Source organism: Podarcis erhardii (assembly GCF_964252035.2).
Source record: "Podarcis erhardii genome assembly, chromosome: 2".
Classification (NCBI taxonomy): Eukaryota; Metazoa; Chordata; class Lepidosauria; order Squamata; family Lacertidae; genus Podarcis; species Podarcis erhardii.
This window is the reverse complement of record NC_138498.1, coordinates 90,896,501-90,910,482: the sequence shown is the minus strand read 5'-3', so window position 1 is coordinate 90,910,482 and position 13,982 is coordinate 90,896,501. Positions and strand designations below refer to the sequence as shown.

Sequence of the window (13,982 nt, the reverse complement as noted above, 5' to 3'; positions counted from 1 at the left end):
GACTCAAGGGCATCCTGATCAAATTTGCAGATGACACCAAACTGGGAGGGGTGGCTAACACCCCAGAGGACAGGATAACACTTCAAAACAACCTTGACAGATTAGAGAACTGAGCCAAAACAAACAAGATGAATTTTAACAGGGAGAAATGTAAAGTATTGCACTTGGGCAAAAAAAATGAGAGGCACAAATACAAGATGGGTGACACCTGGCTTGAGAGCAGTACATGTGAAAAGGATCTAGGAGTCTTGGTTGACCACAAACTTGACATGAGCCAACAGTGTGACGCGGCAGCTAAAAAAGCCAATGCAATTCTGGGCTGCATCAATAGGATCTAGATCAAGGGAAGTAATAGTGCCACTGTATTCTGCTCTGGTCAGACCTCACCTGGAGTACTGTGTCCAGTTCTGGGCACCACAGTTCAAGAAAGTCTAAAGAAGGAACCCATGTATGTTCCCTCTTCAAGCCTTCCACCCCACACACATGAAATTATGGAGGGTGAAGTTGGCAGGGACAGCCCCCCCCCCCCGCTCATTATTTGAATGTATGAAGGCTATTGAAGGTTAGGTTTTCTTTGTCATGGTACAGCTTAATGTGCAAATGAGCCTATGAGGCAAAAAATCTTTATTTAAAGAAAGAATGGGAACTGAGCTTTTTCAAGAGTCTGCACTGACAACCAGTTCCACACATCATTTTAAGCTCAGAAAACATTAAAGGGTTAGCATACTTGTATGCAGTTACTAGGTTTCCTGTGTGAAACCCAGAATCATAAATAACTGCCCCTCTGAAATACTGCTTTAAAATATATGTTGGCCATTTTCCATGTGAAGCAAAAAAACCCCCAAACCCACCCCAGATAATATTCCTTACAGGCAAGCTAAATCTCCTAACTGCCACCGTAAGGAAGTTGAACACATTGCCAAGGTCATGCTCAATAACTTTTAGTAGCTAAATCTTTTGAGACAAGAATCTTCTCAGAGGCTGTTTTAAACTGCATGACGCCTAGACAAAAATAAACCACATTACAGAAAACAGCCACATTTCTTAGAATTCCAGAGGGAAAGCGTGTTCCAGCCATATATAAATCTTTACATCTGCAAGTAATAACAAAAATCAAGAAACAGTCAAAAAGCTGTCAAAATAAAGATGCTAGCACCTGTTCAGAGTGCAATAGAGAGACCTCTGTGGAAATAAGATGACTTGCAAACATTTGTCATTGTCTTTCCATGGCCAAGTGCTAACACATGGTAAGCTTGTGGTATTTTGCATTCAGTATAACACTAAGAACTTTTGGTAATGAAAGCACACATTTGAACTAGAGAGAGCACAAGGGAAAGAATTAACTACTGAGCAAATACAGAAATTTCAAAATCCCAGTGCATCATTTGCAAAACAAAATTAATGGCAGATTAGCCATGCTCATATTTCCTACTATTCCACTAAGAATTAGATCAAAGTTTGAAATCAGGGCTGGAGAAATGGCTCAATAAATTTATATCAGAACCGACAGCACAACTACTGCTCAGTGAGTGTGCAATGCAGCCCCTTCATGTGATGTGGAAAAATAAGCCAGGAAATCTTTAACTATTAGTTTCTTGCTTCATGAAACCAGGACACTACAGTTAATGTCTTTAGAACAAGTTATGATTTTAAGCAATCTTTGAACCATAGCCTCATATCCTGGCTTGTTCCAAACCTGTTAGCCTCATATCCTGGCTTGTTCCAAACCTGTTAGCCATAGTTTCCCAGTTCAAACAAAACAGGAAACTATAGTTAATGGAAGACTTTGTAATCTGTTTGCTCACTCAAAGAAGCTGTGCATGGGCACCCGTTCCTAGCTCGGCTGTTGAACTTATCATCTAAACACAGCCATTGTGTCCCTATAGTTTGGATCACAAGTCAACATGAGTCCTATTTAGGCACTTTGTTCCAAACAGGTGAAGGGGACACATGGGGCTACCCCTCCTCATAATGAAATAAATTTGCTGGTCATGTTGTTGTTGTTTAGTCATTTAATCATGTTCGACTCTTTGTGACCCCATGGACCAGAGCACGCCAGGCACTCCTGTTTTCTACTGCCTCCCGCAGTTTGGTCAAACTCATGCTAGTAGCTGTGAGAACACTGTCCAACCATCTCGTCCTCTGTCATCCCCTTCTCCTTGTGCCCTCAATCTTTCCCAACATCAGGGCCTTTTCCAGGGAGTCTTCTCTTCTCATGATGTGGCCAAAGTATTGGAGCCTCAGCTTCAGGATCTGTTTCTGGAGCCAAACCTTTATCTGCATTAGTTTGAAGCTTAGGCCAAGAGTGAGTGACTGGCCCAAGGTCACCATGTATAGGGTTTCCAACATGAGGCATCCCTAGGCTGAAAATGCTATGTGCATCGAAGGTCATCATGGGTTGACTGGGGACACACCTATAGCTCATTTGACACATTCAATACTCATGATACTGAAAGCCTGAATAGGCCTACCACTTTAGAAATGACAGCACTCTGTTAACAAGACTTCCTTTTCCTGTGTTCTAAATCACCATTATGCATTTGAGGGTGGCATGGAGAGAGGTATGTAGAGCTTCGCCATAGTTGTGGAGCTCATAACCACAGCTACAGTGCAACCTGCAGGTGCACCCCATAGTAAATGGGTAAGCCAAACATTTCGAGGGTCAGCAAATTGGAACAAGTTGCAGGTGCTCATCCTCCCAGTGGGCCAGTGTGCTGCAGTGGTCACAGTGCCTGTCTAGGAGCCGGGGGACCAGGGTTCAAATCCCTACTTTGTCATGAAGCTCACTGGGTGACCTTGGGCCATTTGAATGTACACTGTGATCTTTGAGACACAATAGAAAACAAATAGTCTTTGTGTAACTGAGGCCTTAAAAAGCTGGAGTCTGCCTTACATAGTTATGAAGAACTCCTTAAAGCAAAAGGCAGTGTATATATCTTAAGCTTGTTAGACCCCATTGCATTCCCATCAAGCATGATATTCTGTTTCACTGGAAGTGAATTCTATATTCCTAAGTGGGAAAGCAAACGATAATGAAGAGGGTACATGCCACTGCATTCCCTAATGCCACTGCATTCCCTAACTAACTTGACTAATTTGGCACCAGCGCCTCTTGTACTCCACAAACTTATCTAATCCTTTCTTGTTTATTTATTATTTCTAACACATATGAATCACTGTCCTGCCATAGGCATTCAAAACAATTTGCGACAAATGCCACCAATAATGTTCCCTAGCAACAAGCTCAGGCTCCACAGGCAACTCACGCGTTTCATCTCTTTAAAAAAATAAAAAAAATCTTTGACATCGTTCACCCTGTTTGTGCTATTGCTATTTCACACAGTAATGCAGAATAAACCATTCTACCCTATTCACAAATGAACTCCATTCATGATTCTTTTATTCAATGTGATTGTAGGATTCTGTCATCTACACGAGACTTTATATATGATCTACTGGGATTAATCAGAGATGTTACTTTCCTACTATTGACATTAGTTTCTACTAATGAAATCAACTAAGGCTGTCCTCCACCCACATTTGTATTGTGCAAATAATGTATCACACGCTATGCTTGTTGTTATTGTTGTTGTTTTAAATGGTTAAACATAATCACTGCATTTAAACTTGTCCATTCACTCACTATCCTGGCTTTGTGTGTGCTTTTATGAGAGAAAAGAGGGAGAAGGGATTAAAATACATGGCTGGAAAGCGTTTTTCTATGTCCAAAATAAAGGAACGTGCATAACAATGCAACAAGATCACCGATCCTTAAGAGCAAAAGCAAACTCACTGGTATGGCAATCATTAGTACATCATGGGTAAGCTTGTGGAACAATTAGAGGAAAACACTCTAAGGAGAAGCTCACAGACTACTGAGATAGATTGGATGTAATCATAGAAAAAAGAAGATGTGTGTCTGTACTTGATTGGATGTGATCAGAAGCTTGAAGGGCTTCTAACATAGCAGACAACTGGAAGCCATAGCACCCTAACAGCTTTTCTTCAAAATAAAGCTTTCTGGTTTGTTGTACTTGCTGAACAAGTTCGTACATAATCAGTCTCCAAAGCATTCTGCCTTAGAAGACTATATGAGAATCTTCTATCGACTTTGCTGGTCTATATAACTGCTTCATTAGCTCTTGATGCATGGACCCAGCATCATTAGATTCTGAAGCATGGCTTTAAAAAGTTACCTGCAGTTATCTAATAATAATGATGTGCAGAAATTCCTGAAAGTAATCAGGAATCACGTTGCAGAACATCCACACTGTTGGATAGTTCCAAAGTGGGGGGCGGGGGAGGATGAATCAATCTGCCTATGCCTCTTCCAGTAAGTATAACTATAATTTGGATATAGACAGTGAGGTCTTGTAAGGGTAGTACTCCACCTACTGAGAATTTTGCACTGTGCCTCCTTCTTATTTGTGTTGATTGACAAGGTAGAGGAAGAGGTCCAGACATAATGCCCATCATCTTTCTTCCCAAGATTCAGCTATGCTATTTTTTATATGCCTGTACCCAGGCTGGGCTGTCATCCAAAAGTGGTACCTGAATGATATTATAAATAAACATAAATGATGCCTTTAGCTAACAATACAATAGCATCTATGAAGGATTCAAAGGAAGTCAGTGGGTGCTTGCTTTAAGTCTGGCTAAGAAAGTGACAAAGACCCAAATATTGATACAAAGGCAGCAAGACTGGTTCAGCTTGTTTCCAGACAACAGATGTTCCCCTTTATTCAATAAATCCAATGACTTTGAATAAATTGAACACCCAGAGTTTTGTTGTTGATTTCCCCCCTTTTGGGTGGTGCATATTAATATCATTTGTTCACAAGCAAACAAAAAAGCTTGGCACAATCTGGCACATAACTTCATCTCCTTGCAGCAAGCATGGGCAACATTCACCAGAAGCTCACTCACTCAAGTATCTTACCTTCGGAGACTGTCTTTCTTCTCATCTCTTCTCAAGCAGCCATCAAGGTGTTTATTTATATGAAGTTCTTGAACAGGAACCCCGCAGACAGGGCACTCCACTGAAACATTTGAAAGCATTCATGTTAACATGAACATTCCTAAAGAATGCTTGCCAACCAAAGAAAACCATTTATTTTCATAAGGGAGGAGGGAAAGGGTGGGTGTTTTTGTGCAAAGCAAAATGCAGATTTTGGGGTGGAGGTGTTCCTAATATATGAACACCATTTCATTACCTGTTCCAAATGGAGCTTACTTCCGCAAAAATACAAGTACAGACCTCACCAGCCACTTTCTATATAGAAACATGTCTTTTCCTCTAGCAAATTTAGGATATTTAAGATTCACAATGGCACCAGCAATGCATCCTCGTCTATATTTTCCCAAACATGATTGCATTTACCCCAAATGACATAGCCCAGTGGTCCAGGTCTAGGGAACATTTCCTGCCACCCTGGAAAAAATGGAAGCTCCATTCTCCAGCAGAAAATTATATTGGAAAACTCAAGATTTGCCCACGCTGGAAGAATGGCAGATGCAACTGATGGACTATATGGAACTGGCAGAAATGACCGGCAGATTCCGAGACCTGGGAGAGGAAACAATGGAAGAGGATTGGAAGAAATTTAAGGACTATCTACAAAAACATTGTAAATTATATGAGTGCTAAGAAGGATGCGAGATTGAAAATAACACGGCTCCATTAAGCTAGTTGAAAAGAATATGAGAATAAGTGAATTTAAGAGAAAAATAAACTTTGAATAACTATCATGTTTAAATTGGGTATTCAAGATTTAGATAAAAGTATTCAAAGTTAGGGACATAATATTGGCAATCTATAGAATAAGAATGGAAACAAGGTGATAATTTGCTGGTTAAAATTGTATAATTTTGGAACGCAGGAGCGAGAGATGTGAGGAAGCCCAAAAAGCAAAGAAAATATGGTTACTATAAGATGTTAATTGTATTTCTGTTGTTTTTTTTTTTCTTTCTTTTTGTTCTGTTTTCTGTTTATTCTGGTTTTTATTTTATTGTATTAAGAAAATCTTCAATAAAAAATTTAAAAAAAAATGAAGTCAAAAGTGCATATTAATTCACATCCTAAAATCCAAAGAATCACTTTCTTTAAAGCAGCATAAGAAGGAGCCATTTGAAGCAAAGGATCAGAAGACATGGAAAGAGATCATTCTTCTCTTAATCACCACTTTCCCCTACAACTTCCTTAGACATACACACAACCACATTGGATTCCAAACCCATATTCTCTGTGTTTGGAATCTTAATATTTCTGCCAATGTGGAACAGGAATGTGGTCCATCACAGGCATGATTCTTAGGTGTAAGCTTCAAAGTCCTACAAAAACCTGACCCCAGCAGGAGACACAGCCTATTTTACCCAAAGCCATTGAACATTAAGTTACTCCCAAAGGTTGGATAGTGTTGTATTGCATGTACAAACATGGCCTTGCTAATATTTTTCACAAGACAAAGGATCCCTCCTCCACAACCCCAGAGAAGTATCCTCAGCATGAGAGGATAGTTGTTTGTCCCCCAAGGAATTTGGCCCCTTTGAAGGGAATGTTTCCCTCTTCCTCAGAATTATGTTCTCCATCCCAGGGACCCTTATTCTCCATGACAGATGGAGCTGCCACTGTGGGAGTGGGACACAGCTATCACCCACCAACCTCTCTGCCTTCCTTAGCTTTTCCAAGCCTGACACCTCAGTCTCAAGGAAAGAAACCTGTTCCTGGAGAGCCAGGAGCTTCTTGCTCATGCACACCCATGATTTCTCTCCAACACACCCTTTTCAGCTTTCTACCTGCATAATTGCTTTTTGTAGTTTTAGTTACTTTGAGAGCTTGGCTTTTCTTTACGTGAAAGAAAGGAGCGGTTTAAAAAAAAAAAAATCCTGGTAGCAACACATTTTTAAAAGTGCAAGTTATTATGTAGTTTTCAGTTGTACCTCGCACTCTAGCTTTGATAGACCTGACTAAATTTTACCTGGTTTTAACTTGCACTGACAGCTGCAAGTTTTCAGCTGCACCTTATTTTAACCCACAACAACAGTCTAACATTTATAATATAGGGGAACAGAGCTTATGAAGGGTCAGGGGTGTTTTTAAAGAAGGCTAAGCCCACCCTTTTTAAAACTAAGCTGATTCTCCCACTAGCAAGATCTGTGTTTTGTAGAACTATATATGGTGGAGTTTCCTCCTTTTTATCCCTTCTCCAAAGTGGAAGCTTTTAGCCTAGTTTACTGTGGCCCCTCCAGCTGCCCCACAGAGTTAGCTACAGGCTTCTTACCCCTAGAATGTAGCTCCTGAGTTATGAGTTCTTTCAGGATCTGGCTCCTAGCATACAATGATCTTACATTGGATCCTAATTATTCTGAACTGTTTTAATCAAATAAATGGGTGCTACCTACCCTCTCCTTGCATATCTGCTTAACTGCCTTTCTTGTTTTGTCATCTCAGGCTCCCTTTAGCACGTGGAACAGGGCAATGTTAGATTTTATGGCTGGGTTTTATTGTCCTACCGCTGGTTTGGCGTTATTGATTTATGGCTTTATTGAGTTGCTGTGTCATGCTTTAATTTTGTCTATTTATTTATCTGTGTTATGTCACCTAGAGAACATTTTTAAAAGGCAACTTATGCAACGAATTAATTGTATACAGATATTCAGCTCAGCTATTCCACTGTAAGTCAAAGCTTTAAAAGGTCCAGAGTATGTCTCTGAGACATAAAGGGGGAAGGCAAAATAGAGTAGTACAAAGTCAGAGGACAGAAAATAAAAAATAAAATATAGTACTGCATTTATTTTCCTTATGCTTCAGACAGGGAAGGGGAATATTTACTTGCTGTTTTTATATAAAGCCATCCAAAAGCATTATTCTCTGTGTGGTTTACAACATAAAACGATAAACACCATTAGAAACACAATATCCTTAAAACACAGTAATTATTCCTATATAATAATTGGAATTATTCCAACTGGAATAATTGGACTGGAATTTGGGAGCAGGGAGCAAAGTTTATTCTTCATGGGTATAGAGACTGGGAAGTCACTTACTAATGTAGCATTTCTTGAAATATCAATTATTAAAATGTGTTCTGATACTTCTATAAATAACACTGGAAAAAGAGACCAGGAATGCCAAATTCATCTAAGCAATAATGTTTTGTTTCTAGGCCAACTGGGTTCCCACACTGTATTCCAAATAACATGTAAGTTAGCAAAGATAATTATAAATGATATAAGGTAGTGTACAAAGGATATCATTGCATTTTACATTTATGACTCAATTCACAAGTTAGAAAATTTTCACTCTTTCCCCTTTCATATTAAGGCAGCCAAAAAAATGCCCATTAAAATATGCAAGAACAACAACGGTATATCATGAATGTAAAGGCTTTATTACTGGCAATTTAAAAACATAACCTCTGAATTTTCCACTTCTTTTGGAATTAAGGAGGCCTCAACTGCAAAGCACCACTTCACTAGGGATTCTATCAAAGTCCATTTTTAAACCAAAAACTGTTCAACTGAAAAAACTACAGCAGAATCCTTTTAACATTATCACCTGATGGGCATCTTATTGCCTTTTTCTTAAGACCCAAAAAGAAACAGGATGTTATACTGAGCAAGAATTTAAACACAGTAGAAACCAATCTATTACAGAACTCTATCTTCTCTTAATATATTTAACATTTTCTGTGTTAATAGGAATACCTTTCCATCAGATGGCTGAGCACTATTTAAACCACATACGTGCTGCATCATCAAGAAGATTGTTGTTTAGGATTCAGTGCCACACTAGCTGATACTAGTTGACTTGCAGAAGGCATAGTTATGGCTGAGTGCACCAGATTCGTTTTTTTGGCCACTATAGCATGATAAATGAACTATGGGCTGGTTTACTATGGTAAACTATACTTAACATTACAAGAATGAACCTAACCTTTCCCCAGGCTTGTTCCTCAGGAATGGCCACAAGAATGAGTTCAGAAACTTCTACTTCTGCTCCAGATTTTTAAGATAAACCATAACTTGCCCTATCATCTCTACCCAGACAAACTGTGGTTACTCTTAACCAAGGTAAGCTGAAATAAGGAAAGCGCAAGCCATAGTTCCTGAAGTTGCCTGGTGTCCACTAACACTAAGATTAACTACAGTTAGGGTTTCAACAAAATGCTAAACTGTCGTTAATTTTAAAAGGGAATGGACACTTCCAATCTCCTCTTTATCGTCACACAATAGGAGAGGAGAGGAAGGAGGGGTGTGCATGAACCCAGCAGGAAGCTAAACCATTAGGACGAGAGATCACTTTGTACAAATTTGCATTTAAGGTGCCATAAAGAATGCACAATACTTTGTGCATTCTCCAATACTTTGGCCACCTCATGAGAAGAGAAGACTCCCTGGAAAAGACCCTGATGTTGGGAAAGATTGAGGGCACAAGGAGAAGGGGACGACAGAGGACGAGATGGTTGGACAGTGTTCTTGAAGCCACAAACATGAGTCTGACCAAACTACGGGAGGCAGTGGAAGACAGGAGTGCCTGGCGTGCTCTGGTTCATGGGGTCACGAAGAGTCGGACACGACTAAATGACTAAACAACAACAAAGAATGCACAGGGATTGTTTCAGAATCAGAGAAGCAAAGCAGTTTGTGAAACCAACTTAATAAATGAATATGAACCTTACATTTCACTGGAGTCAATGTTTCAGTAAACTCATGATTGAACTAAAAACTTAAACTGCTGAATAATCCAACCCCGAAAGACCCATCTGAGTACAGATGAAAAATCAATGTGGAACCTTGGTGCATATAGAAAAAATAACGATAGAACAAAACCAACAACTTACCCTTTGGGATAACTTTTATTGCAGATGTGGAAGGAGTTTCAGGGTTTCTGGTGCCTGCTGCTTCTGTGTGAAGAGTCTCTTGGTCCTCTTGAGAGCCACATGGGATCGCCTCCTGCTCCATTTTGATCTGTTTACTTTCCTTTTCAGATGGGTTTAAGTGCCTTCTGCGGGCTGAAATGGTCTCTTTGACTATAAAGGTATCAGCAGATTGCTGTTCTTGTTTTAAAACAAGACCATCCAAGGAACTCAAAATATGGACTTGGTCAGAAGCCTTCTTGGTAAGCAGCTTTGGAGAAGAAAGTGCTGCAGGATCTAAGACTGCCTGGAACAGCCGCTGTCTAGAAATAAACACAGAACCATGTCAGTGTATTACTATGCTATGTATTTTTGTGTTTTTATATTGTAAACCGCCCTGTGATCCTCAGATGAAGGGCAGTATAGAAATTTAATAAATATAATAAGAAAAATAATAATTACTATTTATACCCCGCCCATCTGGCTGGGTTTCCCCAGCCACTCTGGGCGGCTTCCAATGGAAGGTTAAAAATACATCAAAACATCAGTCATTAAAAACCTCCCTAAACAGGGCTGCCTAGAGATGTCTTCTAAATGTCATATAGCTGTTTATTTCTTTGACATCTGATGGGAGGGCGTTCCACAGGGCGGGCGCCACTACCAAGAAGGCCCTCTGCCTGGTACCCTGCAACTTCACTTCTCGCGGTGAGGGAACCGCCAGAAGGCCCTCAGTGTCCAGGCTGAACAATGGGGGTGGAGACGCTCCTTCAGGTATACTGGGCAAAGGCCGTTTAGTGCTTTAAAGTTCAGCACCAGCACTTTGAATTGTGCTCAGAAACGTACTGGGAGCCAGTGTAGTTATTTCAAGACTGGTGTTATGTGGTCTCGGCAGCCGTTCCCAGTCACCAGTCTAGCTGCCACGTTCTGGATTAATTGCAGTTTCCGGGTCACCTTCAAAGGTAGCCCCATGTGGAGCGCATTGCAGTATTCCAACACATAACCAGAACATGTGCCACTCTTGTGATAATGATGATGAGGATGATGAGGATGATGAATAATGGTTCCTGGTGACACATATATGTTCATTCTAGCTATGTATCATCATCATCATCATCATCATCATCATCATGATTTTGTTTGTATGCTGCCTTTTTATGGTTGAAACTATGCTCAAGGCATCGCTTCTCGGCCTTCTGGCTAAGATCAAGTGTAGAAACTATGCTCAAGGCTGCTTACAACTCAAGATTTACATAATTACAAACATAACAGAAGTCATAAAAAATAAGATACAAGACACAACAATAAGATACAACAATAATATCAATAACAGCAACAGCTCTCTCAACCCCCCCCTAAACAATACTGCAGCCCAAGAATCTGTTCAACAGCCTCAGCTTTTGTAGCTGGAGTCAGTCAGCGCCCCATTCTCCCAGGCCAGATGGGAAAACACCAGCAAGGCAGAGTGCAGGTCTTATATGGGTTCACAGCCAAGATGGTCTCATTTAAAACAACACAGATAAAAATTAAAAACAATTTAAAAGAGGAGCCCTCTCTACTAAGCAGCAGCCGCAGTCCTTGTGAAGTCTGTCAAGCCCCGCCCCAAACCAGGTGGAGAGAGGCAAGGGCAGGGCCCTTCAGGCCCACAGCAGGCAGTCCTGCATGTATATCATGCAGAAGAACCAAAAAGCAAAAATGTAACACAAAAAGATGACAAAATATTGCTACTGAAGTTATAATACTCATTCTTTTGATAAATTCAGTAAGCTAAGTGGTGACATCTAGTGGTCATATATTGGGTGAAACCATACCACATATTAGACCCAAGGGGCTGGCTATTTATTTATTTATTATTACCCACCCTTCACTAGAAAGTCCTAGGCTAGGTCACAACAATGTGAATAATGGAACACCATGGGTTCACTGTAACATCTGGAAACAAGTAGGTTGGCATATTTTAGATTCAGGTAGGTAGCCGTGTTAGTCTGATGCAGTCAAAAGAAATAAAAAAAATTGTCCAGTAGCACCTTAGAGACCAACTAAGTTTGTTCTGGGTATAAGCTTTCGTGTGCATGGACACTTCTTCAGATACACATACAGTGGTACCTCTGGTTACAGACGCTTCAGGTTACAGACTCTGCTAACCCAGAAATAGTACCTCGGGTTAAGAACTTCGCTTCAGGATGAGAACAGAAATCGCGCGGCGGTGGCAGCGGGAGGCCCCATTAGCTAAAGGTTAAGAACGGACCTCCAGAATGAATTAAGTTATTAACCCGAGGTACCACTGCAATTTATATAATTTTAGACTTAGCACAAGTAAAAGAAGAGATGGGCATAGCAGATGTCAAACTTAAGAGGACTGGGGAAAGACTCCTACCTCCTATATTTATCTTTGGAGGTCTGAAAATCACTTCTGGCCACTTCTCAAGATTCCTTAGATGAATCCTAACCCTTGTTTTCACTTTGTGTCAATTTGATCCAATGAGTTTTCAGGGGCAGTCACACCACACAATGGCCAAAGGGGGCAACGGAAGAAAGCAGTCGATAAGTACGCACAGGTTTGCCCAACCGTTTAATGTTTCTCAATCTAAAATGATAAGGCTCCTGGGACTCCCCATAGCAAAAGACCATGCACTTCACATGATAATGAAACAAAGCAGGCAATTAATCAATCATGAACGGCATACATAATTGCTGGAAAACAACAGTGGGAGAGTGCTGTGGTGCCATGCTCTGTTCAGGGGCTCCCCGGACATCTGGCTGGCCACCATGGGGAACAAGAGGCTGGACTAAATTGTTCTTTGGTCTGATCCGTTAATCATGCGAATTTATTTTATTGATTGATTGATTGATTGATTATATACCACGATATACCCGGAGGTCTTAGGGTGGTTCACTTAAAAATATCAGAGTATGTAAAATAAATGTAAAAGCAATAACCAAATAATACCCCCCCCCAAAAAAAGAGCCACATTTTAAAAGGGTATGGGATGTTGATCAGGTCAACCAAAGACCTGGTTAAAAAGGAAGATTTTTGCCTGGCGCCTACATGAATTTCAGTGGGTCTACTCTGAGTAGGACTAGTATTGAACTAATCAGAATAGGAAAGATCTCTACACATCAAAGCAATGCTTTCTGTACTGAGAAATGAAAACTGACATATTACTGGCTGCAGCTCTACATAAATGTCACTAAATAAATAAATAAATAAATAAAATTGCCTGTATAAGCTTGCAAGAAGAACCCCGCCATACCTCTTTTTGATATGTACTGCATAAACCTATTTACAACTCTTATCAAGTAACAGTTCTCCACCAGGACAGTCTGGAATATGGGCACTTTGAAATTGCATTTCACATCTCAATTCCTTGAAAATGTCACCCTGCTAATAAATCCTGGTCTCTGCTTTCAGGCAGGAAGGCTCTGTTTGTTTGTTTTCATGTGAGCTGAAATTTATTCAAAAAGGTTTGGGTCAGTAGCCTTCAGTCCTAGATGAAGGACAGACATCCCTAAGATTCGTATATATTACAAAGCAGCGCAGTAAAACCACTCCAATCCCCTTGTTTCGGGAGGAGGGGGTTTCTCACTGACCTTAACGCCAACTTACCACAATTACCACCAGGTCAGTATTCTACTGAAATAAAATTATATTTATTCATATAAACCCAGAAACTGGGAGGGAAAGAGAAAATAATTTATATGGTTTGGATCCAGAAAATTACTAATTTAAGACGTTTTGGTGAAGGTGAATTTGTACCTCTTCCTCACCTGGCAGTTTCCTGAAGCCCTCCAAATGCTTCTCACAAAGGTCAGGCAACCCTTCTGAATGGGCCACAGTGGTGGGATAAGGGAGCAACTGCTGAAAAGTGAGCTGAGGCCCTGCCAAAATTCTACTATAATATTTTTTCCCCAGTTTTTTTTAGAACTATCAACCGAACAACCACCAAACCCACCTTTGAAAGAAAGAAGGGAAAAGCTACGCCTTTCACAAACCTACCAGAGTAGAAATCCAAAAATTTTCACAGCTGCGCAGTAAAAGCCACATTTTTCAATGATCAATTGAAGTTGGGAACATTTCTTTTAACCTTAAAACACAAACCAGCTGAACGGTTTCACCATAATTATTTC

The 13,982-nt window shown here is 40.3% G+C and overlaps 1 protein-coding gene across 3 annotated transcripts in view; it reads right to left on the bottom strand.

The window, feature by feature from the left end:
- The window catches only part of RAD18 (RAD18 E3 ubiquitin protein ligase), a 112,471-nt gene that overhangs the window by 78,087 nt on the left and 20,402 nt on the right, over nucleotides 1-13,982 (bottom strand). For all 3 annotated transcript variants that reach the window (XM_081853404.1, XM_081853405.1, XM_081853406.1), the window contains 2 exons: nucleotides 9,843-10,180; nucleotides 4,940-5,039 (listed from right to left, as the gene is read on the bottom strand). In XM_081853404.1, the coding sequence (XP_081709530.1) occupies nucleotides 4,940-5,039; nucleotides 9,843-10,180 (438 nt within the window). The remainder of the gene's footprint in view (nucleotides 1-4,939; nucleotides 5,040-9,842; nucleotides 10,181-13,982) is intronic.